Source organism: Oppia nitens, unplaced genomic scaffold (genome assembly GCF_028296485.1).
Source record: "Oppia nitens isolate AA-2021 unplaced genomic scaffold, nextdenovo-longstitch-racon4-pilon3 scaffold13_pilon_pilon_pilon, whole genome shotgun sequence".
Classification (NCBI taxonomy): domain Eukaryota; kingdom Metazoa; phylum Arthropoda; class Arachnida; order Sarcoptiformes; family Oppiidae; genus Oppia; species Oppia nitens.
Genome location: NW_026533192.1, coordinates 1465816 through 1491230, shown reverse-complemented (window position 1 = coordinate 1491230; position 25415 = coordinate 1465816). Strand labels below are relative to the sequence as shown.

General features: G+C 26.4%; 8 protein-coding genes across 8 annotated transcripts in view; 3 read left to right on the top strand and 5 right to left on the bottom strand.

Moving 5' to 3' along the window:
- Nucleotides 1–704: 704 nt before the first annotated feature.
- LOC128958257 (uncharacterized) lies at nt 705–1611 on the top strand. The gene is made up of 2 exons (XM_054304077.1): nt 705–743; nt 810–1611. Exon 2 carries the CDS (start codon nt 909–911, stop codon nt 1458–1460), a length of 552 nt encoding a protein of 183 aa, XP_054160052.1. The 5' UTR covers nt 705–743; nt 810–908; the 3' UTR covers nt 1461–1611.
- Nucleotides 1612–3906: 2295 nt separating this feature from the next.
- On the bottom strand, nt 3907–5238 carry LOC128958181 (histone-lysine N-methyltransferase SMYD3-like). The gene is made up of 2 exons (XM_054303999.1): nt 4537–5238; nt 3907–4468 (listed from the first exon to the last, which is right to left on the bottom strand). Exons 1-2 carry the CDS (start codon nt 5201–5203, stop codon nt 3975–3977), a joined length of 1161 nt encoding a protein of 386 aa, XP_054159974.1. The 5' UTR covers nt 5204–5238; the 3' UTR covers nt 3907–3974.
- Nucleotides 5239–6477: 1239 nt separating this feature from the next.
- On the bottom strand, nt 6478–7875 carry LOC128958149 (N-lysine methyltransferase SMYD2-B-like). The gene is made up of 2 exons (XM_054303967.1): nt 7089–7875; nt 6478–7030 (listed from the first exon to the last, which is right to left on the bottom strand). The coding sequence occupies exons 1-2, from the start codon at nt 7786–7788 to the stop codon at nt 6522–6524; spliced, it is 1209 nt and encodes a 402-aa protein (XP_054159942.1). The 5' UTR covers nt 7789–7875; the 3' UTR covers nt 6478–6521.
- A 395-nt stretch (nt 7876–8270) lies between these two features.
- On the bottom strand, nt 8271–11313 carry LOC128960132 (uncharacterized). The gene is made up of 4 exons (XM_054306207.1): nt 11263–11313; nt 8994–9322; nt 8512–8933; nt 8271–8282 (listed from the first exon to the last, which is right to left on the bottom strand). Exons 2-4 carry the CDS (start codon nt 9208–9210, stop codon nt 8271–8273), a joined length of 651 nt encoding a protein of 216 aa, XP_054162182.1. The 5' UTR covers nt 9211–9322; nt 11263–11313.
- On the bottom strand, nt 9210–9644 carry LOC128960121 (uncharacterized). Its single transcript, XM_054306196.1, has 2 exons — nt 9290–9644; nt 9210–9240 (listed from the first exon to the last, which is right to left on the bottom strand). Exons 1-2 carry the CDS (start codon nt 9628–9630, stop codon nt 9210–9212), a joined length of 372 nt encoding a protein of 123 aa, XP_054162171.1. The 5' UTR covers nt 9631–9644.
- LOC128960111 (SET and MYND domain-containing protein DDB_G0273591-like) lies at nt 10963–12320 on the top strand. The gene is made up of 2 exons (XM_054306185.1): nt 10963–11710; nt 11806–12320. Exons 1-2 carry the CDS (start codon nt 11059–11061, stop codon nt 12318–12320), a joined length of 1167 nt encoding a protein of 388 aa, XP_054162160.1. The 5' UTR covers nt 10963–11058.
- A 541-nt stretch (nt 12321–12861) lies between these two features.
- On the top strand, nt 12862–14259 carry LOC128958159 (histone-lysine N-methyltransferase SMYD3-like). The gene is made up of 2 exons (XM_054303977.1): nt 12862–13648; nt 13707–14259. The coding sequence occupies exons 1-2, from the start codon at nt 12949–12951 to the stop codon at nt 14213–14215; spliced, it is 1209 nt and encodes a 402-aa protein (XP_054159952.1). The 5' UTR covers nt 12862–12948; the 3' UTR covers nt 14216–14259.
- Nucleotides 14260–15638: 1379 nt separating this feature from the next.
- LOC128960100 (cell adhesion molecule DSCAM-like) overlaps nt 15639–25415 on the bottom strand; it is a 55685-nt gene continuing 45908 nt past the window's right edge. The window contains exons 16-30 of the mRNA XM_054306175.1: nt 25027–25146; nt 23011–23193; nt 22726–22813; nt 22443–22651; nt 22194–22325; nt 21642–21868; nt 20612–20894; nt 19219–19317; nt 18702–18884; nt 17270–17350; nt 16989–17204; nt 16702–16872; nt 16341–16564; nt 15929–16016; nt 15639–15847 (exon numbers count right to left, since the gene is read on the bottom strand). Coding sequence (XP_054162150.1) covers nt 15639–15847; nt 15929–16016; nt 16341–16564; nt 16702–16872; nt 16989–17204; nt 17270–17350; nt 18702–18884; nt 19219–19317; nt 20612–20894; nt 21642–21868; nt 22194–22325; nt 22443–22651; nt 22726–22813; nt 23011–23193; nt 25027–25146 — 2513 coding nt within the window. The remainder of the gene's footprint in view (nt 15848–15928; nt 16017–16340; nt 16565–16701; nt 16873–16988; nt 17205–17269; nt 17351–18701; nt 18885–19218; nt 19318–20611; nt 20895–21641; nt 21869–22193; nt 22326–22442; nt 22652–22725; nt 22814–23010; nt 23194–25026; nt 25147–25415) is intronic.

Genomic DNA, 25415 nt, shown 5'->3' with positions numbered 1-25415 from the left:
TAAAATATAAATATATATGTATATATATATATATATATAACAAATTAATGATTTGATTATAAATTAATAACTTAATTAATGCGACAAAATGTAAATACAATAAAATAAGCAATTTATGATAATTGTATATTTAATGTTAGGTATTTTGTTGAGTCAGTTAAACATTAATTGTCTAATATTATGAAAAATATGACAAAATTGATAGTAATGTTGAATAATTGCCAAATAAATAATATGAATGCTATGAATGTCTCAATAAATTCAATACTTTATTTACTTATTACTTAATCATTGCATATGTACTGTAAATTTACTAACATTTTAAACATTTCATAACAGATTGTTATAAAATATGATTCATAAGGATTTTCAAATTCATGTTATCATTTAAATTATAAAATTTTAATTAAATAATTTTTAATTTACATTGAAAATATGTTTTAAACAATGAATAATAGTGTGATAAGTAAATATTTATATAAATCATAAATATTAATCAATTGAATGAAATAATCATGAAATTCATTAAATATTTTTTGATAAGTTGTCTATTATATACAGTACTGTATAGTTATATCGTGTATAGACTGTATAATACAGTTATTTAACAAACATAGCAACCGTTAACATATCTGTTATAATCATACAATATCTACATGTGCATAATTTTGATTGTTTTATTTAAATATAAGTAAATGTTTGAATGTTTAACGAGAGTAATGATGAGTGCACTTATCAGACATGTATGATATGAGACAATGATTGCATTCAATATTAATAACACTTTCACTCTTTTGTCAAACATTTAGTGATTACTTGACTGTTGTTGTCATCAATTGATACCTGTTTTGACACTTCAGTGATCATAACATTCAATCACTTGCAACCCATTTATCATATCATAGACTATGTCTTCAATACAGTCATTTCAAGACTCAAAGTTTCAAAACTTTTATCACGCCTTTAGTGAAGCGGTTAAAGACAACGAAAGTACGGCAAATATCGGCAAAATCATCGAAATGTACTTCGGCTCCAATACTAACCAATTGGCCAATAATTGGATATTTTGTCATCACTTACTTTTCACTTTCATCGGCGAATCGCTTGTTCCCGAAGAATCTGTCAATCGATTTGCAATTAACCAGCGATTACTGGGCGATCGGTCACAATTGGTCCGTCAGTTTGTCCATCAGTATCCAGAGTATCAGTTAAATTTGATACTCTTGTTGGCCAACATTAAGATCACTCTTCAGTTAACTGACGATCTATTTAATGAACTGATTAAATGTCTTTACGAGATGAGAGTCATCTCACAACACGCTTATAGACATTGGTATCTCTGTAACCGTGACTTCGAGGGTCGGGTGAATGCAATCAACAGTTGTCTCGATTTACTTGACTTTATTAATGAGACCCGAAAAGAGATTTTCTATGAGAACTACAAACAAGACATAGAGTGATCTCTTATATAATTACCAACTCTTCTTAACACAAAAAATCCGTTTTATATAAAATAATATTTTTATACATTCAATGATAATATCATATATTCACTAATTTTTACTTTTAATTTATATATAATTGACATTACTTTTGATTACTTTTATTGATTATTTGTAATTTCAAAATTATTTTCATAAGTATTCATAATAGCTTTAATAAGCGGCCAAAATGTTTATAGTGATACAAATGCCAAAACAACAAACATTATTATATTACCGGTAGTGTTAAAATAGATATAAAAATTTTAATGTAATTTTAATAATAATATAATTTGTGGTTTTAATAAATAAAACTATTATTCAATTATCTTATGACTACAACTTATTGCCATTTTTTGTTACTATAGTTTTATAATATTATCATTAATCAGTTTATTATTGTATATATTTAATACTACATATTATATATATTGTATTATTAAATAATTTATTATGTTGCAATATTGAAATAATTATTTAACTAATATATATATATATATATATTGTTAGTTTATTTAGTTAATAAATCATTTCTTAATGAATATTTTTATCATAAATTTGAAATTAAAAATAGTTAAATTAGTTTTTTAATGGAAAACAAAAAGAAATAGTGAATAGTAATAATATTTTATATAAATTATTTATAAAATAAAAATAATTCTAAATATTTAATTACGATATAAAAAACTATTCATTATATATTATGACAATTAAGTATATGATAATTTATTAAAGTAATAATTATACTGTAAATAATGAAAGACAATAATTAGTTTTTATGTAAATAATTTGTGTGAAACTTGTGTTGTATTATCATCTGTTAAAATTTTTTTTAAAAAATTAGATATATATCTGTATTCATAAAATTCAGTTTTCAATAAAGCAAAAAAAATTAATTTTAATAATATATATTTTACTTTATACTTATAAACAATGTCAGCTAAATTAACAAATAATTTTAAAATTAAAGCACATTTTATTGGATTATTGTTAACACCGAAACAAAATCGTGATATTCTTGTCAATAATGGTTTAGAAGATTTTGAAAATTTTTTATCTAAATATTTGATTTTAATTTCACCCACTTTTGATGACTATGCTATTGGGAACAGACCTCGACGTAGGATTGTCCGCAAACTAATAATATTGTTTGTGTGTGTAATGAATTGTCTCAGATATGGTATATCTGGATCAGTCAAAGATGTCAATATTCAGGCTTTCTTTAGTGATTCTAATGCTTTGATGGGTAATCAAAGTCTTATATCGTTAATGATATCGTTGTTTGCATTTAATGTATCCATATATTTATTAATTGTTATTTTCTGGTACGACATTAATGGCAAGTTATTTGTAATTAATTTTTTGAATGATATTAAACGAGAAAAAGTTATTTTTCCATTAAATAATATTTTAAGTCATAAATACCAATTGTATGCAAACATTTACGGCAAACACGTTATGCGACCGCTATTTTATTTGATGACATTTTGTTGTTCAATAATTTTTATCATATCATCATTTATTGCTTACTTTTTGTGTCCAGAAATGCAATTTTCATTAATAAATGTCATCATTTGGAACAGCATATGGTTGTTATGGGTGGCCATCGAGTTCTCCTATTTTATGGCATTCTTCGGCTTTCTTTACTTATCAACTCTTTATTGTCGCTATCAATTCAAACAAATAAATCAATCCATTGATAAATGTGTCCGATCATCGGTTTTAAACATTTGTCAATTCAACCAATTAATCAAATATCATCATTTGGTGACAATTAATATAAAACAATTGAATCACTTTATCAAACACATACTATTTATGGTATACTATATGTTTACACCAGCAATAAGTATGGTATTGTTTATGGTGATCGACAAGAACAGCAACAACTATTACAGAGCTGTCTATTCATTGGCCATAATATTCTTGTTTAGCGTATCCCTCGTCACTAATATGATCTGTGGATCACTTCACAAGTGTAGCCATCAGTCGTTGGCAATGCTTTACATGATATTAGTTAGACAACGATTGTCATTGTTTARCAAATTGAAAATATTATCATTTATCGAGAAATTATCTGCAAATGAAATTGCATTTTATATAATGAATTTATTTCCTATGAATAACAGATGTTTTGCTAAATATATAATTAATTTTATATTATATTTTATTTTATTTGTTAGCACATTTAAACTAATTTAAACTAATTTATTAATCTATATTTTAATTTAAATATAAATAGTTAATAAAAAATATTTGTAAATAAACTAAATCAATATTTTTGCATTAAATTTATTTATTAACTCTTTTAATCGATAAAACAATAAAAAATATTTTTTAAATACCGTAATGACATAAATTGTGATACAAATATTTAAAAGTCTGAATTGTTTAATAAGATAAATACAGGAAATAATTTAGCTGTTAATTAAAAATAAATAATTACCGGTAATGTGTAATAATAAAACAGATATGATTTTACAGATAAAGCAATTATTTATGATAGAGTTTGTCAAACATTGCAAAGAATGGATGACTTAATCCATGAGTGACTCGGATGTGATCTTTGATAAGTTTATACCAATACTTAAGCAATGGTTTGGTAGCCTTTTGTGAATATTGTGAAAAAAGTATAAAATTGTTTACAATAGTTGAAGTAATGTATGGATGATATTCGCCAAATATAAGCTGCAATTGAACCATGAATTGTGTGTCCATTTCATAGTTACGGTGAACAAGTCGTGCAATACGGGAATCGCTAATAGTTTCCCAGAGATTCACGTGTTTGTCATGCATTTCATCGTATTTATTATAATCGATATCTTTATCCAAATTGAGTCGACACTTATGACACTCACAATCATAACCAAAATTATCCATTAATTGTTTCTTTCGTTTCTTCTTATTTTGATTGATACTAATCCTGGATCTCGTAATCTCTTCGCCAATTGCTATGTCTTTAATGGCTCGAACTTCAAATGTAAGACCTGTTTGTCATTAAATAAATAATGATAATTGTAATCCAAATATCATATCATATTATATCAAATCAAACCATTAGATATCATTGCAGTGTTTGGGAAACACGAGTGTTGAAAGTCATTGATTCCAATAGTGATACCACAAGCTATGGGTTTATCCGAATCGTTATTCATTATGTCGTTTGGATTATCTGTATAATAGACACTTCCAGATGTCATTCGCAACTCAAGAAATGCGTACCAAAACACCATTTCTTGTATATCACTATCGATTTCCAACAATTCAAAGAGTGTTCGCAATAAATTCAATTTAACTGTATTTTTCCTATCTTTGGCCACTTTGTCGACATCAATGTCCATATCTTTAATTCTAAGATCTGTTCGGTCATATGTCTGATGTTGTTCTTCAATAAAATGTGGATTAGATTTGCTGTAAAGACATAGACGAAGAATAAGATGGTCGACGACATCAATGGCTTTCTTGTGGTAAAGTGCGGCAAATGTCTGGCCAAACATCACTCGACACTCCTTTTTGTGGCCATTATTCCAGTCATTCATTTGACAACTTTGATCGCAATAAAACATTAGATGACATTTGGCGCACCTCTTCAGTTGATTGGATAGTTTGAGACAATTGTCACAATGTTTTCCTTTATAGTCGTAATGAAGACAATGTATTCGTGATTTAATTTCAAAGACAACGTCTCCCGGAATATAACATTGCTTTGAGATAACAGGCATTTCAATGGATGATAATGTCTTTGCAATGGATGATAAAGACTAATTAATTGATGACAATTGCATGAAATGTCAGTTAAGTTACATCTTATAACACAAATTGTATGGAAAATAGTCATCAATTTGGAAGACTATCTTAAAACTCGACGAATTGAGACTATTGTTAGTTTATATTAAATATCTKGTAAACCATACATTCAATTTAAAAATGATCAAGGACATAATTGTAGATAATATTAAACTCAACATTATTGTAATTGGTCATTTTTTGATTAATTGTAAATCCAATTAGATAATAGTCAACTATTCTATCTCAATGTTATTATCATATCTAATTTGATTTACAATTAATAAAAAAATGACCAATTACAATAATGWTGAGTTTAATATTATCTATAATTATGTCCTTGATCATTTTTAAATTCAATGTATGGTTTACAAGATATTTAATATAAACTAACAATAGTCTCAATTCGTCGAGTTTTAAGATAGTCTTCCAAATTGATGACTATTAATACCTTCACTATTACTTTGTGTACACACAGTATACTAAATACAATATAAATACAGTTTACTAAACACGTGGTTATTGTAACATAAATGCCATTACATTATTATATTCATTGATTTATCATATAATGAATAAAGTATTGAATTTTAATTTAATAATAAATTTTGTTTTGGTTTAACCTCTTATTTSTAACCAAAAGTGACATTTGCGAGAAATCTGTGGTTTAATTGTGTTAAGCTTTACCAAAGTTTTGCATTGTTTAGAAGTTACAAGACTTAAGGCCCGTTTTAATTAAATTAAATCATAAATTGTTTGTTTATTATAAATACTATATTTTGTAGTTTAAAAAGTTAACATCATATGCAAGTGTCACTACAGTATGTACGTTATGTGTAGTACACACACAAAGCATACCACTCCTATGTGGGGTTCGGTAATGAGGGTCGCCTACTGTGCTTTATATACTGTATGTATGTAATACATACTATGTATATATTACCGTAATATTGTAATAATACAGTATTATAGTAAATAATTTAAGTATTATTTAATAAATTGTCGACATTTGCGACAATCAATAATAACTGAATCAATCTTTTGTATGCATTCAACATTACCGGTAATTATAATTAACAATTACCGTTATATTTAAACAATTGAGTAAATATAAAAAAATTAAAAATATAGAGATAATGTCTAATTATTTTCAATATTAGGAACTATTAAAAATTTAATCATTTCAATAAATTGTTACTTTTAATACACGGTTACATAAATAGCAAATGTAAATGAAATTACAATATAATTCAATCAATTATCAAATTCAGTGATTTTAAAAACTTTTGTAAACATTTCATACAATGGATGTCCTAATCCATGTGTAATCTCAATGTGTTCAATGATACGATTGTACCAAAGTATAAGCAATGGTTTGGTTGACAAATGAGAATATTTTGCATAAATTAGATAACTGTTGACCATTGATGTCGTTATGAAAGGATGGTATTCACCGAAAATCAGTTGCATTTGTAATAAAAAACTCGAATCCATTTCAAACTTTTGGTTCAATCTTTCGGCCGTTTTGTAGTTATTCGCAGAATTCCATTGTTTTTTGTGATCAATCAATAACTCGTTGTACTTCTTATAGTCCAAGTCTTTGTCCAAATGATAGAGACATCGATAACAATGACATTCAGTCCAAAACCTTTCTCCCAATTCTTGTTTCCGATAACTTCTTCTCTTATCGATTTCAATCCTATTTATAGTGATTTCTTCGCCAATCATTATCTTATTCATGGCTCGCACTTCAATGTTAAGATCTAATTAAAATATATATCATATAATTAAAACATTTTAATAATAAACAATTTTCTTTACTATTTGTAACTATGGCTGCATTGGCAACACATGAGTGCTTAAAATCGCTGATCCCAAGAGTGACAGTTAAAGCAATGGGCGGTCTGTTAAGACATCGATTCAACTCAAATACATTTTCGCTTAAGTACTGAATCGGATACAATAGTTTCATCCGAAGACATGCATACCATCGATGAAGATCATTGATATCATAGCTTTCTTTTAAATATTTTAATCTTCCAGTGATTGCCATGAATTCTGTCACTCGTTTGGCATCTTTTGAAAACCTTTGGAAATCTACTTCAATGTCTTTTAGTCTAATCTTTGATCCATTGTATGTTTCAACATAATTGTTGACAAACTGTGTATTGGATTCAACGCAATGATAGAGACGAATCAAAAGTCTGGTAAATGAATCCATTTTTATATCAAAGCTCTTGTTGGCCATCACTCGACACTCGCCGTTGTGACCATTAGTCCAATCATTTATCCGACAGTCTTCTGAACAATAAAACATTTTCCCGCATCTGTCGCACGTCAACAACTGATCCGCCCGTTTCAGACAATTGTCACAATGTTTGGCCTTAACATCACTATGAAGACTGTGAACAAGTGGTTTACATCTCAAGATGACATCTCCAGCATTATATGACTCTTTGGCAGTGATAGTCATTGTTGTCTTTGTTGTCATCATTATTATCATATCATTCATACCATTCATTCAACTTTTATACCATTTATTACAATCATTGCAATCAAACCAATCAAATCATACAAATTCAATCACTTTTCACTAATAATACATTTATCACACAAATAATGTCTATAAATGTAATATAACTTTATATCAATTGACACTTAAAGGGTTGTAAAGTATATGTCGTTATGTATGACAACAACTATTGTTTAACATTATGTATCAATAATACCTATGGATCGCAAACTTATTGTAAGTCTATCTCTCAAAACTTTTCAACACTTTTTTTTATATTACTTGTATATAAAGTTTATAATACTATTGCATTCAATAGTAGTTTTCAATTATTTATTATACGGTATATTAATATACAGTACATTCAATCAATTATTCGCTGTATATATACTTAACTATACATTTAATCCTTTAACACAACTTTAATTTATCCAAATTTTATAATTATTATACAAGTATTATATAATATATTAATACATTTTTTTTGTATTTCACACTATTATCTATTAATTTTGATCAATTATGACAAATTAGYACATTATATTTAAGTATTTGACAAAGTTTTTAATAATATACAATACATATTATAATTTTTAAATAATTGAATGTTAATGACATATAAATAATTTATGCAATCATATTATAAATGAATTGAAATTTTTGAATATTTCTTAAAAAGATGTGATTTAGTGGATGGTCGACACCGTGAGTGACTCGAGTGTGTCKGATAACCATTTGGTGATAATCCATAATCAATGGCATTAGTCTACTATTAGGTATTTCATAAATTTTAGCCCAAAAATGTATATATATTATGTGATCCAAAAGAGATAAAGTTAGCAATGGATGATAATTGCCATAAATGCGAGAATAGAGAGAAATGAGACGATCAGACAATATCTTTATAGGAGATCTCGACTTCAAACGTGAAACAGTGTCTCTAACTTCTTCTATAATGATTTCATCAATTATTGAGTAATTGATATTTATGTCCAAATGTTGTTCACATTTTGGACATTTACAGCCATTGAAACCAAATTTTKTGTCCAAAATGAAGTGTCGCATCGGTTTATTTCGCTCAAGACTTATATAACTTACTGTTATTTCTTCTCCGACATCAATGTCTTTCAAAGCCCTCAATTCAATCGAAAGTCCTAACAATTGATAAAATAAACTATATTTATATCATATATAAACTTAATAATTATGATTACCATTGTTAACGACGGCTGAATTTGGCAGACATGAGTGACTCAAAGACGATAATTGAGGACAAAAAGCGAAACCAAAAGTAAAGACAATACCATTATCGTAACAAATAAGGTTAACAAGTGATGGATTCATACAAACTAAAGCAACACTTTTAACAAGACTTTTGCGATCACATTGAATGCCAATCAGTCTTAAGATGTTTTGTATGCCATTAAACATTATATTTCGTGAAAATTGTTGACGAAATATCTTTTTGTTAATCTTAATATCGTTTATTGTTATGTTTGATTCGTCCAACAATTGAATCACTTGTGAACTAAATTCAGGACATCTTTGGTACCGAAGATAAAATCGAAGAGCAAGAAGTTTGGACGTCGATAATGACATAAGAAATACATAGTTGTTGTCAGACATGTATCCACACTCATACTTATGGTATGACTTCCAGTCCTGCTTTTGGCACTGTTTGTCGCAATAATTCATTTGAAGACATGCCTTACATTTCTTCAAATTGGTTGATGGTTTGAGACAATTATCACAAAAATCGCCTTTAAATTCATTGTTCACAATGTGAGCAATGGGTTTAAATTCTTGAATGACATCACCCGTAATAAAAACTTTTGGAGATTTTAATGGCATTATGTAATTATCTATCAAATGCTTTTAATTTATTTATGTTTTGTCTTATTTATAGTAAATTAACCGGAAGTGCTTTGAGATCTCACTTATGGTGTAATCTTTATCGGCATTATTGATGTCTCTATCAATAGTTTCCGACAAAAGTTTATGATTTCAAGTTTATTACCATATCGTATATGTATTGATACATATACTGTACATACTTAACATATACAGTAGTAAACTGTGATAAATAAAATGGATATTTTTGCTAAATTAGTTAATTTTTCAATAGTTTTATAAATATAAATTTAAAACTAATAATTAAATTTAAACAATTTATAATTGACTAAACAATCAATGTATAAATTGATATTTATCTAGTCATTTGTTAATAATAGTGAAAATAACTAAATTGTCTCAATTAACTAATTGTTTAATAAACTAAGCAATTTGTTTAATAAAGTAATTGAAATTTGTATGAAATCATTCAAATAATATAATCTTATATGAAAAGTAAGAGTCAATGACTAAACAATATTTATTAAGAAATTCAATTATTTTGTAATGTTTTCACTGAAGACCCAAACAATAAAACACTTTTGAATTTTATTTGTCATTTAAGTCTCCAAATGTATTGAATAAATAAATATTAAGTATTGACACAAAATCGGCGCCTTTTGAAGGTTTGCCGACAATAGACTCAATTGTCAGTATTTGAAAACTAACCAAACCGTTAATATTTTGTTATATTTACAAATAAGATTGAATCCGATAAACTAAAACTATTTTTTATTTTATAGTTTTAACAAAACCAAACCGTTTATGTTATCCTCTAAAATAATGTCTRCAATTAAGACATCAATGTTTGCGCCAAACAATTGCATATTTGATAATAGATTTGATGTTACATTATATTTGAGTAAAGTATATGTGAAGACTAGGGTTGGAAAAATACAAGGTTTTGAATTTTGACTTTATAATACAATAAAATACAATGTACAAATTACAATGTACATTATTCAATGTATTAGTATTATACAAATTTTAAAACTAATATACTGTATATTATGTTAAAAATTACTTAAAAATATTTASTGAAAATATAATTTCTAGAAAATGCATTATTATTATAATCCTTATTTCTAAGTTATAATAATCAAATAATTTAAAATAAAAAATGAAATTCAATAAAAAATAATATTAAATCTATATTTATTATAAAACATGATTTACTTTGTTTATATCAATGCTTTTAACATTAGGTGGTACTAAAAAAWATAATCCAAATTWGGTCATGTATTTTACATTTTATTATTTGTATTATACAAACATTTTGTCTCTGCCAACACTAGTGAAGACACTTTGTCGACAACAAAATTAAAGCATTGCTTCAAATAACTAACAATTTATGAAATATTGATTAATTGATTGTTATTTATAAACTAAATGCCATTAATAACACCAAAAGACTTAACCGCCGGTCAAATCATTTATGATATCAAACCTGTGGCTCATATCGTATGTCAAGAATTTAAGAACAAATTCTGTGACAATTGTCTCAAACGATCGGATGGTTTGTTGAAATGCAAAATATGTGGACAAATGTATTATTGCGGTAAAGAGTGTCAAAAACAGGATTSGAAGACATACCACAAGAATGAATGCCAACATTTGGCAAATAAGAAGTTCAATTCTAAACATTTCTTAGACGAAGAGATGCTCTTTCTTCGTATTTATCTTCGGCTCAAAACTTGTGATTCATTTGCTATCAAGAAGTATGACTTGTTTGACGGCTCACAGATGTGTTTAAACGACATTGAGTTTGATGAAGAGGTCATTAAAAAAGACACCGAAAGGATGGAAGAGTTTGGACGAGTTTGTTCTCACATGAGATCAATTGGCATCAAATGCGATGATAAACGACTTCTTCATTGGTTTGGATGTCTKTCTAGTAATCCATCGCATGTCGGACTTAAATGGTATGGAAAAGACCCGAAAGATTATGATTTGGTTTCAGAGATAATTTGTCGCGCATTTTGTCCACAATTATCATCACTAAAGCACTCATGTCTGCCAAATGCAGCCCACGTTACCAATGGTATGATTTGTTATATTATTATTATATATCTACTACAGTATGATATWGTGTAATAAATTGAATATTTCTTGTATTATCCATTAATTCATTAATAGGTTTATCACTTCAATTGAGAGCTATTAAAGACATGAATAAAAGCGATGAAATAACCATTAGTTATATTCGTTTGGATCAAAATAAAGACAAACGACTTATGCAATTGAAGACTGATTTTTATATGCAGAAGTGTCAGTGTCTCAAATGCGATCAAAACTTAGATAAAACTGTTAATTATGAAGCATTTGATGACATAATTAAGAGAGAATTGAGTCAATTTGCAACATTCACACCATCTGATCCAAAAACATGGATTCAATTACAATCTCTATCTGAAAGAGTCATTCCTCTCTATTGTATGGTTTACGGTGATTATCACCCATTTCTGACGGCAACTCTTATGGAGTGTTCAATGGCTACATATATGACGGCAAAGATTGCACACAAATCAGCGCACAAATGGAAACCATTGCTTCTCGAGTACTATCGTCTCGTGGATCAGCACTTGAAGGTGACTCACGGTATCGATCATCCATTGTATGACATCTTTTATTCTTCTTTTGTTAAAATGTAATCATTTCATAAATTTATAATTCATATAAAAATCTTGATTTACGGTAATTATTATAAATTATAGTTATCGGTATTTAATATTTAAATTTTCTATAATTATTTGAATCATTAATAATGTGAAATACAAAAAAAATGTTATACTAAATGCTTTTTAAAAATGTATTAATATATTATATAATACTTGTATAATAATTATAAAATTTGGATAAATTAAAGTTGTGTTAAAGGATTAAATGTATAGTTAAGTATATATACAGCGAATAATTGATTGAATGTACTGTATATTAATATACCGTATAATAAATAATTGAAAACTACTATTGAATGCTAAACTGTATTATAAACTTTATATACAAGTAATATAAAAAAAAGTGTTGAAAAGTTTTGAGAGATAGACTTACAATAAGTTTGCGATCCATAGGTATTATTGATACATAATGTTAAACAATAGTTGTTGTCATACATAACGACATATACTTTACAACCCTTTAAGTGTCAATTGATATAAAGTTATATTACATTTATAGACATTATTTGTGTGATAAATGTATTATTAGTGAAAAGTGATTGAATTTGTATGATTTGATTGGTTTGATTGCAATGATTGTAATAAATGGTATAAAAGTTGAATGAATGGTATGAATGATATGATAATAATAATGACAACAAAGACAACAATGACTATCACTGCCAAAGAGTCATATAATGCTGGAGATGTCATCTTGAGATGTAAACCACTCGTTCACAGTCTTCATAGTGATGTTAAGGCCAAACATTGTGACAATTGTCTGAAACGGACGGATCAGTTGTTGACGTGCGACAGATGCGGGAAAATGTTTTATTGTTCAGAAGACTGTCGGATAAATGATTGGACTAATGGTCACAACGGCGAGTGTCGAGTGATGGCCAACAAGAGCTTTGATATAAAAATGGATTCATTTACCAGACTTTTGATTCGTCTCTATCATTGCGTTGAATCCAATACACAGTTTGTCAACAATTATGTTGAAACATACAATGGATCAAAGATTAGACTAAAAGATATTGAAGTAGATTTCCAAAGGTTTTCAAAAGATGCCAAACGAGTGACAGAATTCATGGCAATCACTGGAAGATTAAAATATTTAAAAGAAAGCTATGATATCAATGATCTTCATCGATGGTATGCATGTCTTCGGATGAAACTATTGTATCCGATTCAGTACTTAAGCGAAAATGTATTTGAGTTGAATCGATGTCTTAACAGACCGCCCATTGCTTTAACTGTCACTCTTGGGATCAGCGATTTTAAGCACTCATGTGTTGCCAATGCAGCCATAGTTACAAATAGTAAAGAAAATTGTTTATTATTAAAATGTTTTAATTATATGATATATATTTTAATTAGATCTTAACATTGAAGTGCGAGCCATGAATAATATAATGATTGGCGAAGAAATCACTATAAATAGGATTGAAATCGATAAGAGAAGAAGTTATCGGAAACAAGAATTGGGAGAAAGGTTTTGGACTGAATGTCATTGTTATCGATGTCTCTATCATTTGGACAAAGACTTGGACTATAAGAAGTACAACGAGTTATTGATTGATCACAAAAAACAATGGAATTCTGCGAATAACTACAAAACGGCCGAAAGATTGAACCAAAAGTTTGAAATGGATTCGAGTTTTTTATTACAAATGCAACTGATTTTCGGTGAATACCATCCTTTCATAACGACATCAATGGTCAACAGTTATCTAATTTATGCAAAATATTCTCATTTGTCAACCAAACCATTGCTTATACTTTGGTACAATCGTATCATTGAACACATTGAGATTACACATGGATTAGGACATCCATTGTATGAAATGTTTACAAAAGTTTTTAAAATCACTGAATTTGATAATTGATTGAATTATATTGTAATTTCATTTACATTTGCTATTTATGTAACCGTGTATTAAAAGTAACAATTTATTGAAATAATTAAATTTTTAATAGTTCCTAATATTGAAAATAATTAAACATTATCTCTATATTTTTAATTTTTTTATATTTACTCAATTGTTTAAATATACCGGTAATTGTTAATTATAATTACCGGTAATGTTGAATGCATACAAAAGATTGATTCAGTTATTATTGATTGTCGCAAATGTCGACAATTTATTAAATAATACTTAAATTATTTACTATAATACTGTATTATTACAATATTACGGTAATATATACATAGTATGTATTACATACAGTATATAAAGCACAGTAGGCGACCCTCATTACCGAACCCCACATAGGAGTGGTATGCTTTGTGTGTGTACTACACATAACGTACATACTGTAGTGACACTTGCATATGATGTTAACTTTTTAAACTACAAAATATAGTATTTATAATAAACAAACAATTTATGATTTAATTTAATTAAAACGGGCCTTAAGTCTTGTAACTTCTAAACAATGCAAAACTTTGGTAAAGTTAAAAAAACTTAATTTTTTTATATTTACTCAATTGTTTAAATATACCGGTAATGTAATGTACAGGTATTTCTAATACAGTAAATACTTAATAATTAAATATAAGCACAAAATCATTTACAAACAAATAAAAAATTAATACAGTTTATTATACGATTGCTTTTATACTATTAATTAAATGATGAAACAATCGTATAATAAAATGTATTAATTTTTTGTTTGTTTGTAAATGATTTTGTGCTTAAATTATATTAATTATGCACTAAATAGTTATAAGTTATACTGTACAGTATGTGTATATGTATGATATTTTTAGTGTTTTTTAGAAATACATTATATTTAATAATAATTATTATAATTTATGAATAAATAAATGTTTAAATTATTGGTCGATAATATAAATTTTATTATCATTATTTTATTATAAAAATATTAAAACATTTTATCTTTACATATATTCATAAAGACATTAACACATTTAATAACAAATATTACAATATAAATCTGAAATCAAAAGTAAACTATTAATTAAAATTTACAAAATAATATTAAAAACAATAATTTATTTATCAAATAAATCTTTCAAAATATTTGAGGCATTTGTGGTCCAATATTAAAATTTTCATATAATGTTAAAATTGACTAAAAATATAAATTACAGTTTGAATAAACAGTTAATTGATTTAATAAATAAATAGAAATGAAGAGATCAATTAAATTGTAGATAAAAATTGAAAAATAAATGTCACAATTAATAGTTAATCAATTTGTTTCAATTTAGTTCATTAATATCATTACAAATGCAATTGAGATTAAAATATATTTTTTCATAAATTAATTGTTAATTTTATTATTTCATTTATAGTGATGACTAGATCTCATTTGACCACTTAGTTGACCACTCATTTGACCGCCGGTTCGGTCATAAATTAAACCGCTTTGTGAGTTAGCGGCAAATAGTTTAACGGTTTGCGGTTCACTCTCAAACCGTACAACTGATGTCCTCCAGTGATGTCCAACATTTGAGGACTCGGTATCACAACTGGTCTCTTGTTGTACAGTTGCTGTCAAATATCAATGAAATGTTGGAAACATATATTAGTAATTATTTATATAATTTAAAATCATTCAAATTAATTGATTACTCGGATATTGATATATATGAACATCAGACCGGAGCTGACGGGGTGTCCGCTTAACGGTTGCGTATATAGCGTCGTGATCTGCATTGTACTGTTGATTGTGTTGTTGTTGTTGTTGTTGTGGACAATAATATTTGAATCATAGATATTTAGGACAAAAAAAAAGACATTAATAAAAGAGATTTAGTTAGTGAGTGCTTATTAGAGATAAATGTTTCCACAAATTGTTATAAAGTGGCTCTTAATGGAAGTGTTGGGTTTCAAGACAACCAACACAACAACACTAATAGTCTAGTTGTCAAACATATAAGGTATTTATATATTGTATATATTTGTGTTAAGAGATGTTCAGTGGAGGGGTTATGAGGGGATGGAAAGTGTGGGCCAAAAATAATCAAATAAAGAAATGCAATACCGATTTAAGTGGCGACTGGCGTGACATCGAGTTTAGTGGCACTCGTTCTTCATTATCACCCATTTTGGTCATAGCGTACGGCACAGGATAGTGAGCTGCCATGCCTTGAGTGCAGACGTCCTCCAAAGGCAGTGACATTTTCTTTACATGACTGGCGTCCAGTTCCGTCAAATTGACACTTTCTGTACAGTCCTGATGCGACACTTTGTTTGGACTATAATTTGCTAAACATTTCAATTTATATAATTTCATTAAATTTTTATTTATTTAAACAATTTTCAAAGCAATCAATGTTAGTATAATTGGTATTGATTTGTATTGACATTCGTAACATAAAATAATATCATTATCRGAAGCTTACAGTATATATTAGATCCATGTCTTGGCTTTCGCGTAAATATCACATAAACCAGCGATAAGAGTACTATCACAACAACTAACGATACTATTGAGGGGACGACTACCAGAACATCGGCATAGAAGGGCACAGACGGTGCAGACTTACTGCTTGACAATACTCCCGGTTCATCGTCTATGGAGGTAATCATTGAAAGCATAAAAAGTTATATAAATGTATAGATATATAGATATAGATATACTGTACTGTMATTTAATTATATTTAAATATTCAATAAAATTGTTTGAAACCTTGCAATTGAATGGAATTAGTGGCAAATGTGTACTGGGCTTCAGTACTTCCGGCCTCATTGAATGATGTTATCTTAATGTCATACGAAGTCGATGGCATCAAATCGCTTAATACAATCTGTTTTTGATCGGTAAAAGCCCGGTTCGATAGTGATATCCATTTACGACTTTTTTGTGATTTGTACATCACTTCAAAGTTTGTTACCGGACACCCACCTATTAATTACAATTATATTAATTAATTTTTAAATCTTTCAAAAATGTTTAGTTAGATGTGATACCATCGTGAAAGGCATCCAAGTATATGATGGCAGTAGTGGTGTTAACGCTGAGCAATGAGTTCTTATCGGGTGCTACCGGTGCTGTATTAATAGGTAAAACAAACATTAATTTTTATTAAATATTATCACTATTTGTTTAAACATAAGATTATATTACAGATTATATTTGACTTTCTTTTGCTTATATAATAATTACTGCATAACACATAACACTTATTGACAATAAAATTTTAAACTCCGAAATTGATATTTTGTTTGTTTTGCTTAATAAAACTGCAATAATGACCAAAACTTATAAATAACTCAATTGAAGATTATGTTTAGATTGGTCTTAAAATTCAATTTCAAGTCTTTTTCCCAAATAATTTTATTTTCATTGTATTGCTATTATTATTAACATTTGATGACTTGAGACTTATCTTATTTTATAAAATATATATTATGTTTGTATTTGATATCATTGAAAAACATTTTGTTTCGAGTCATTTGTTTTAACATAGAGTTGACATTAAAACACATTTTGAAAACACACAATGATTTTGGTTTAAAAAGTTACTTATATTTTTATTTGATGGCCAACTATAAGTAAAATTTCAATAAAAATTGACAATAAATCTAATCATTTTCCATTAGATTCAAATATATTTCTTATAAAATTGAAAAATAAACTTAGTATTATTATAATTATATTTAATACAAATCTTATTAAAATAATATATTAATTGACTAAATTATTGAATTTTTRAAAAATTTATAATACTATTATTAAAAAGTTGATATAAAAACTAAACAAAAATTCATTGAATGTCAATTCAGTATATGTGATAAGTTATTAGTCTTTAAAATATACAATAAAATTTTATTTGAATTATTGGTCTCAAGAGTGCTATAATAAAAGCTTAAAAATTTAATGTTGAGCCTAACTTTTAAGTAACAGTTTATCTATAACTTTTAAAAACCCTATAGATTTCTCTAAAAGTATTTTTGATATTCTCTCATGAATTATATTAAACAATATAAATCATTACATTGAATAAGTATATTCTGCGGCAATTATAAAATTAGAGTTTAAATACATTAAAAAGTATAACTGTTTTATATAAACTTTAATATATTATGAGTTTTATGAATTATATAAGAAAGTCTAGACAACAATCCATTAAATAGCAAAATAACAAATAAAAACTAAATTAATATCAAAATTTTATGTAAAGTGAGTTAAGGAAATCACAAATAAAATAAGATTGATTTACATCTAATATCTATAGTATTGTTATTAATATTAATTTCATTACAATTATAAAAGATAAATTTAATAAATAAATGACTCAGAAATGGACAAAAAAAAAGAGATAGAAATATATATTGTATATAAATAAATGAAAATAAATTTATTGAATTGGGATTACAAATGACAATAATGAGTACATACTTGAGCCGTCAGTCTTTGCCGACACAATACTTGAGGCATCGCTTTTGCCGATAGAGTTGTAGGCAATTATGTAGTATTGATATCTTGTGCCACATTTGAGCCATTGGTGAGCGTAGGTCTTAGTGTCGGCTAATCTTAGTTCATCCCAATCCTGTGACTCTCGTTTGTGATATAAAATAAATCCTACAAAACATTGCCAGTAATAATAATAATAATAATACTTATAATAACAACAATACGTATAATACAGTAGTATGTATTGTAATAATGAAAACAATTGTACAATTTTTGTAATAAAAATAATACAATCGTTGAAATACTATTTTTTATTTGATTACCAGTAAAATGATGTAATTTTTTCTTTTACTATTTGTCTATATATTTATTATACAGTATAACTTAAATGCATTATATTTGCAATCACTGCTAATAACTACAGAACTATTGATAATATATWTAATTCTATAATAAATGCAGATTTTACTAGTTTTGCAAATCGGTATTAGAGAGCACTGACCGGTGATTGGGGTCGAGTCGTCGGCAGTCATAATCCACGAGAGCTGTATTGAGTTGGTTGTGGCGCTCACCACACGTAGACTCGGTGTCGACGGAGGATCTGTTAATTGTAATTACAGTCATGTTTTTAGACACATTATGTAAATTATTTAAATATATCGAAACACTATTTGTTAAGATAATACACTAATACATTGACTAAATCTTTGTCAGCTATTTGCGACTCTCAACCAAATCATTAAAATTAATACCTTTCTCTTTCACTATAATAAAGTCCTAAATTTGGTTTAAATTGAAACATATACTCATTGATGTCTGTCTTACTTTTGTTTGTTTTTTTGAGAATCTAAACAAAAATTTGTGTCTCTTTTAACAAGAAGTGAAAATTAAATTTATATATATTGTTACACTTAGTGTCCATTTCACTGATGGTATATCTATTTAGGTTTTGTGCAGACATTTGCAGATAATCCTAATCTTTTCACTCATTGGTAGCGCAAGTCGTAAATCAAACTAATTAATGAATAAAAACAAAGTAATATTTTCTCCGTACGACTCAATAATTCAATTATAAAATGTGTTAAAATTTATTTKTCTACTCAAAACTGATGGTCTGTTTGTTTTAATAAAACTAAACTAAAACTATTGTATTGTTAGTTAAAACAGTAAATGTCAGTAAATGATTTTGCGATGCATTCAAATATAAATTAATGCACTGTTTGTTTGATATACACTGTATATAAATCTCCGAAAAGTTTTATCTCATGTGAAAACAGCCATAAATTTTATTGTAATCGTTATAATGCGTTAAAATATAACGGAAATTAAAATTTCGATTAATTCAATATTAAAATTATTGTCAGTGAGTGAAACAAATATAGTAAAATATAAGTAAAATATAATATACAGTATAACTCTAATATAATAATAGAGAATAATGTTTGATAAATCAGATTATTAAATATAGTTGTTTGACACAATAGCTGTCGTAATATTTAAATATTTGAAACTTATAAMACAAAATCAGAGAAAACATTGACAGCAGAAAATTTTCCCTTTCCTTGAATTTAATACAACTAAAAACAAATTTAATTTAATAAAACATTGCTTTAAATAAAAAAATAATACAAATCTGAATGGTATTCTTATATGTGAATACATTATATAAAATACAGTATCAATTGAAACAAAAATTGTGTTTAAATCTTATTGAAAAAATGTTTGCAAAATTGAATTCAGTTGTTGTGTATAATCGAGTGAAAAGAAGTTAAAAATTTTTGAATAAATAAAAAGTGAATTATTATTTTCTTTATATTTTAATAATAGTATAACAATAAGTTGGAGTAATTTATAATTATTTAACTGATTAAAAAAATTATAGTTAAAAGTCATACCCATTTCCAAAGTCTTAACAAACGTGGCCTCAGATGGAGGTCCGGCGCCTTTACTATTRTAAGACTGAACTATAATCTGGTATTTTGTGGATCGACTCAATTCATTGACAGTACATTCCTCAACAATTTCATCATTCTTTACGTCCAATGTTTTGAAAATAAAATCTTTGGTTGAAGTTTGAGATGAATCGGAATCAGTGGTTGAATCCGATATTTTGTATCCGACATAATAACCTCTTATTGTTCCGTATTGTAGGTCTTTCCTCGGAGGCTTCCAACTCACCTGAGAATCAATTGATTGATAAAATATATATCGTTTCAATCAATTATTCAAATCAATATCGCCTTAACTATATATATAAATATATATAAATATATATATGCTTTCTATTTGCTGCTGGTGTTTTTTAGCTTTTTTATTGAATTGAATTTAAATGTAATAACAAATATCAATATTTTTATTTTGTCTAAAAACTGTTGGTTCAGCAAAACTCAGTTAGTAGTACTGTATATAACAGTATAATACAGTTTAATATTATTAATATATGTGTTGTCGACTTCAATGAATAAGCAATGATTTCTAAACAAACTTCAGATATCAATATTGAATTTATGATTATTAGCTAAAATAAATCTATTATAAAAACTTTCTCTTTTCAAAAAATAACTTATATATTAAATTATCATTGGATTGAAAATAAAATTTTTAAAAATGCTAGACATTAAGTAAAATAAATTRACTGAAAATAATAGCTTTTATGTGTAAACATAAATTGAATTTTCAACAGTTATAATAGTTATCTTTTTAAAATTTTTAATATTAATAATCATTATGATAAATGAGTATTTTATATAATTTTAAAAAATAAATATTTATAATAAAAATCTAAAAAACATAAACTGYGTTTAACTACGTATGTGTATTTATTGGTCACTAAAATCTTAAACACTTAACAACATGTTTAGCATAAGTTATTATATGATACGATACTGTATTAATAAAAATCGATAACTGTTTTTATTTGCAAACCTTAATTGACTTTGAGCTGAGAGGTATGGCTTTGATATGTAGCGGTGGACCGCCTGGTGTTTCTTCAATAGTCTTAAGTGAAATCACTTGACTGGGCTCACTCTTTCCGAGACCGTTAATGGCAAACACCCTAATCTGATAGCTGGTAATGGGACGCAAACCACCGATCAGTACTGTTGTTTCCGATGCCGATACTGTTATGTTAGGCGTACGAGTTGTCCATTTATCTGAAAGGCATCAAAACAAACAAATATATTATATAAACTATATAAACATTTTTGCTTTTCATAAATGTTATTCACATTTAGTCTTTATAAAATTTGATGCAATTTTTCTCATAAAAAATGTCCTAAACTAAAAAAAATTATTTTTATATCTATTATATATTTGTAATACAATATATATACTATGATATATACACACATTAAATAAAGTACTGAAATATAAATTATATTTAATGAGAAAAAACGTTAAAAATGGGACAAATGAAAAATATAAAATATAATGAAAAATAATTTTTTATGTGTGATTGAAAAAAATTATGATGAATACCGGTGTCCAGTTTGTATTGAATCATATAATGAATAATAGGACTGTTCCCACTATAGGGTGGAGCCCAAGCTGTTCGGGCAGATCTTCCGTCGTGTTCTACAATCTTAAGATCTGACGGCGCATCCGGTGGCTCTACAATTAAAACAATTRTATTTAATAATCAATTTTTAATTATTATTAATTAATTAATTAATGACAAGTAATAAAAGTATAATTAGTTATTTGATTATAAATTCAAATGACTAATACCTTGCATAATAAGCTGAACATTGGTGTCGTCGTGTCCGTAGGCATTGCTTGTGACACAACTGAATAGAGCGCTGTCTCGTCGGTCAGCGTTTCGGATAACTATTTCCGATTTGAYGCCGTCGTTGACTATTACCTCAAGAAGTTCATAACGAGGATCATCTCTTGGATTAAATGTTATCTTATCTTTCATCCATGAAATAGTTATCGGTCTAAATAAATAGTAGATTAATATAATATCTTTCGACATTATTAACAATAATATAAATTAAAAAATTATAATTACTTATCGCCAATAGCTTCACATTTGATTCTGGCTTCCAGTCCTTTTCTAACGGTTTCGGCTCTAAATTTTGTCTCAAAATGTGCGGCAACTAAAAGATCAAAAAGTAATAAAATATTACTTTAAAAAATATTTTCTTTAAGTATAAAAACTGTGTATTTTGTCTTAAAAACAAATATCTAAAAAAAGTCAATTTCTATTTATATAAAATAAGGTATTAGTGAAAGCCTTGTCATTCACTATTTCTTTGCTTATCAATAATGACTATTGTTTGTTGTTTTTTCATACCATTGACAGTAAGTTTGATGACTTTGCTGAGTCCGGGACCAATACCATTGGTGGCCGCGCACATGTAGTATCCGGTATCGGCCTTTTGTGCGTTATGTATAGCCAGTGATCCATTTTCATATGGACGCAAGTGGGAATTGGATGTAATCGCCTTAAACTCATTGGGAGACTCTCTCAGTAATCCTATTGAATAATATGACAAACATATTGAAAGATTTAGATTTTTTGTTTCTTTTGTATTATCTTTTGTCTATATATTGCTGTTATCATACTATCTTTATTTGAACAATGTTWGAGCCAAACATGTATCTCATTTGTATTTATATATTTATACTATACGGTATAAATATAATACCATTTAGATATAAAATCGTTTTCATAAACAAAAATAGACTAAAGTTAAAATAAAAACACATCCCGATATCAGAATCTAAATCTAAAACATTGTAAAATGGATATTACTTTATGTCAAATATATTTTAAAATTTTTATTTATTATTTTTAGTTTCAATATAAATGAAAAAATATATAATATGTTTCATATTTAAATGTTAACATATTTTTCATATACCTATATTATATGTTCCGTTCTTTATATTTACATAACACTTTAAATATAAACAAACTTTAAATAATTGTAAAAATATTGAAAAAATTTCACTATTTCATSTTAATTAAATATTTATCAAATGAAAATGATAAAACTTAAAAAACAAATTGTTATTATAATGAGATACTCAATTATCAAAGTGGTCAACTAATGCTAAATTTAGAAAACATAGATATTGTTAGCTCAACATATTATTGTCCTAATTAGCCATTCATTCATTTTTATGTGTGATTGAATGTGAAATTTTAATTTAAACTCTAATTACTAAAATGTTTTCAATTAAATCGTTGTACATATAATTGAAAATCAACAAAAATGCATTGCAATGATTACATGCAGTTTTGTAACCAAAATGCAATAACATTGTTGTGCAGTGAAGTGGCTTTTAAAAAGCATAAAATCAAACAATGGTATGAATTGTCGGTTCATTTATTGTAATTAGTTTGTAAAAAACATTACAAGACTTTTTAAATTAAATTCATTTTAAATGCAATAGTTTTTATGTGTTTTTGCATTTTTTATATAGAAAAGTAATTAGATAATTAGTTAAAAATAACATTATCTTAATTTTTACTTTTGTATTCAGATAACAAAATAATTACATTAACTAAATATAATAACAATATAATAAATAAAATAATTAAATTATTTTGAAAGAGTATTATTAGATAAAATATTTGTTTAATATTCAAAGTTTTAAAAATATCATTTTTCATACAAGTTTTTATAAGATTTTATAAATATATAGTATATAAATTAGATACTAAAAATAAAATAAAATTGAGTTAATTTTAAATAAAAATCTATTATTTATATATTTATGCGTAACAATAACAACAACACCTAATTTATAGTATGTTTTAACATTTAATAGTAACAGACATTTTAAAAAATTGTTGAAAATTGTTGATAATAAATAAATAATTATAACACAGCATTTAAAAAGCAAATTTAAGTTACTGTAAATAATATAAAATCTTATCATTAAATAGCAATAGAAAAAAAGTGAAGTACTTTAGAAATAAAAACATGTCTGAATTCACATTTGAAAAAAATCAATTTAATTTTATTCATTTGCTATTCATATGAAATACAGACTACATTAACCATATGTTTGCTCACAATTTATATCAGTTGTTATTTTGATTATTGACTTCAAGTCTCTCCCTGTCCTTTATACTGTATATAAGCTTTACATAAAAGGCAAATATTTTTTAGGTTAACTTTATATTCATTTTGTATTCAAAAATTCTATTTTTATAGTTATTGTTATCGCTTTTTAAAAAAATATAAGTTTCAAACTATATTTAGCGGTCGAAAATATTTTTTTTATAAATAAAAMCTAATAATATTTAGAATATCTAAGTTATGAATACAATAACAATGTGTTTGAGAGATAGACTTACCATCAGCTCTGGACCAACTAATGGTCGGCGGAGGATAAGCATCGGTATCGCAATCAATAATAGCATTCCTTCCCTTTACAACTGACGTGTCGATGGGCTCTATTCTCCAACGCGGAGGAACTGTATGTGTGTTTTATAAATATTTTTTTAATAATAAAATTGAAATTTAAAATTTAATTTCATTCAAATTAAATAAAACCCTAAGCATTAGTTTAAATTTAAGTGAAAATGAAAAAATAATATATAAAATAAATATACCGTAGGTTTTAATATTAATATATAAATAAAAGATTATATAATTTTAAAAATGAAAGAATGCATTAATATTTAAGTCTAACTAATCTGCTGTAAAAAAGTTCATAACATCTCTTCATTTTCTCGCTTTCTCT

What these genes read in the sequence shown, in the direction of transcription:
- LOC128960121 (XM_054306196.1), bottom strand. Translation starts at nt 9,630, where the DNA reads ATGCCATTAAAATCTCCAAAAGTTTTTATTACGGGTGATGTCATTCAA. An exon ending in AGTTCACAAGTGATTCAATT is followed by an intron (nt 9,241 to 9,289) that starts GTTGGACGAATC and finishes ATTAACAAAAAG; the next exon opens with ATATTTCGTCAACAATTTTC.
- LOC128958149 (XM_054303967.1), bottom strand. Translation starts at nt 7,788, where the DNA reads ATGAATGGTATGAATGATATGATAATAATGATGACAACAAAGACAACA. An exon ending in TGCAGCCATAGTTACAAATA is followed by an intron (nt 7,031 to 7,088) that starts GTAAAGAAAATT and finishes TATTTTAATTAG; the next exon opens with ATCTTAACATTGAAGTGCGA.
- LOC128958257 (XM_054304077.1), top strand. Translation starts at nt 909, where the DNA reads ATGTCTTCAATACAGTCATTTCAAGACTCAAAGTTTCAAAACTTTTAT.
- LOC128958181 (XM_054303999.1), bottom strand. Translation starts at nt 5,203, where the DNA reads ATGCCTGTTATCTCAAAGCAATGTTATATTCCGGGAGACGTTGTCTTT. An exon ending in CACTGCAATGATATCTAATG is followed by an intron (nt 4,469 to 4,536) that starts GTTTGATTTGAT and finishes AATGACAAACAG; the next exon opens with GTCTTACATTTGAAGTTCGA.
- LOC128958159 (XM_054303977.1), top strand. Translation starts at nt 12,949, where the DNA reads ATGAATGGTATGAATGATATGATAATAATAATGACAACAAAGACAACA. An exon ending in TGCAGCCATAGTTACAAATA is followed by an intron (nt 13,649 to 13,706) that starts GTAAAGAAAATT and finishes TATTTTAATTAG; the next exon opens with ATCTTAACATTGAAGTGCGA.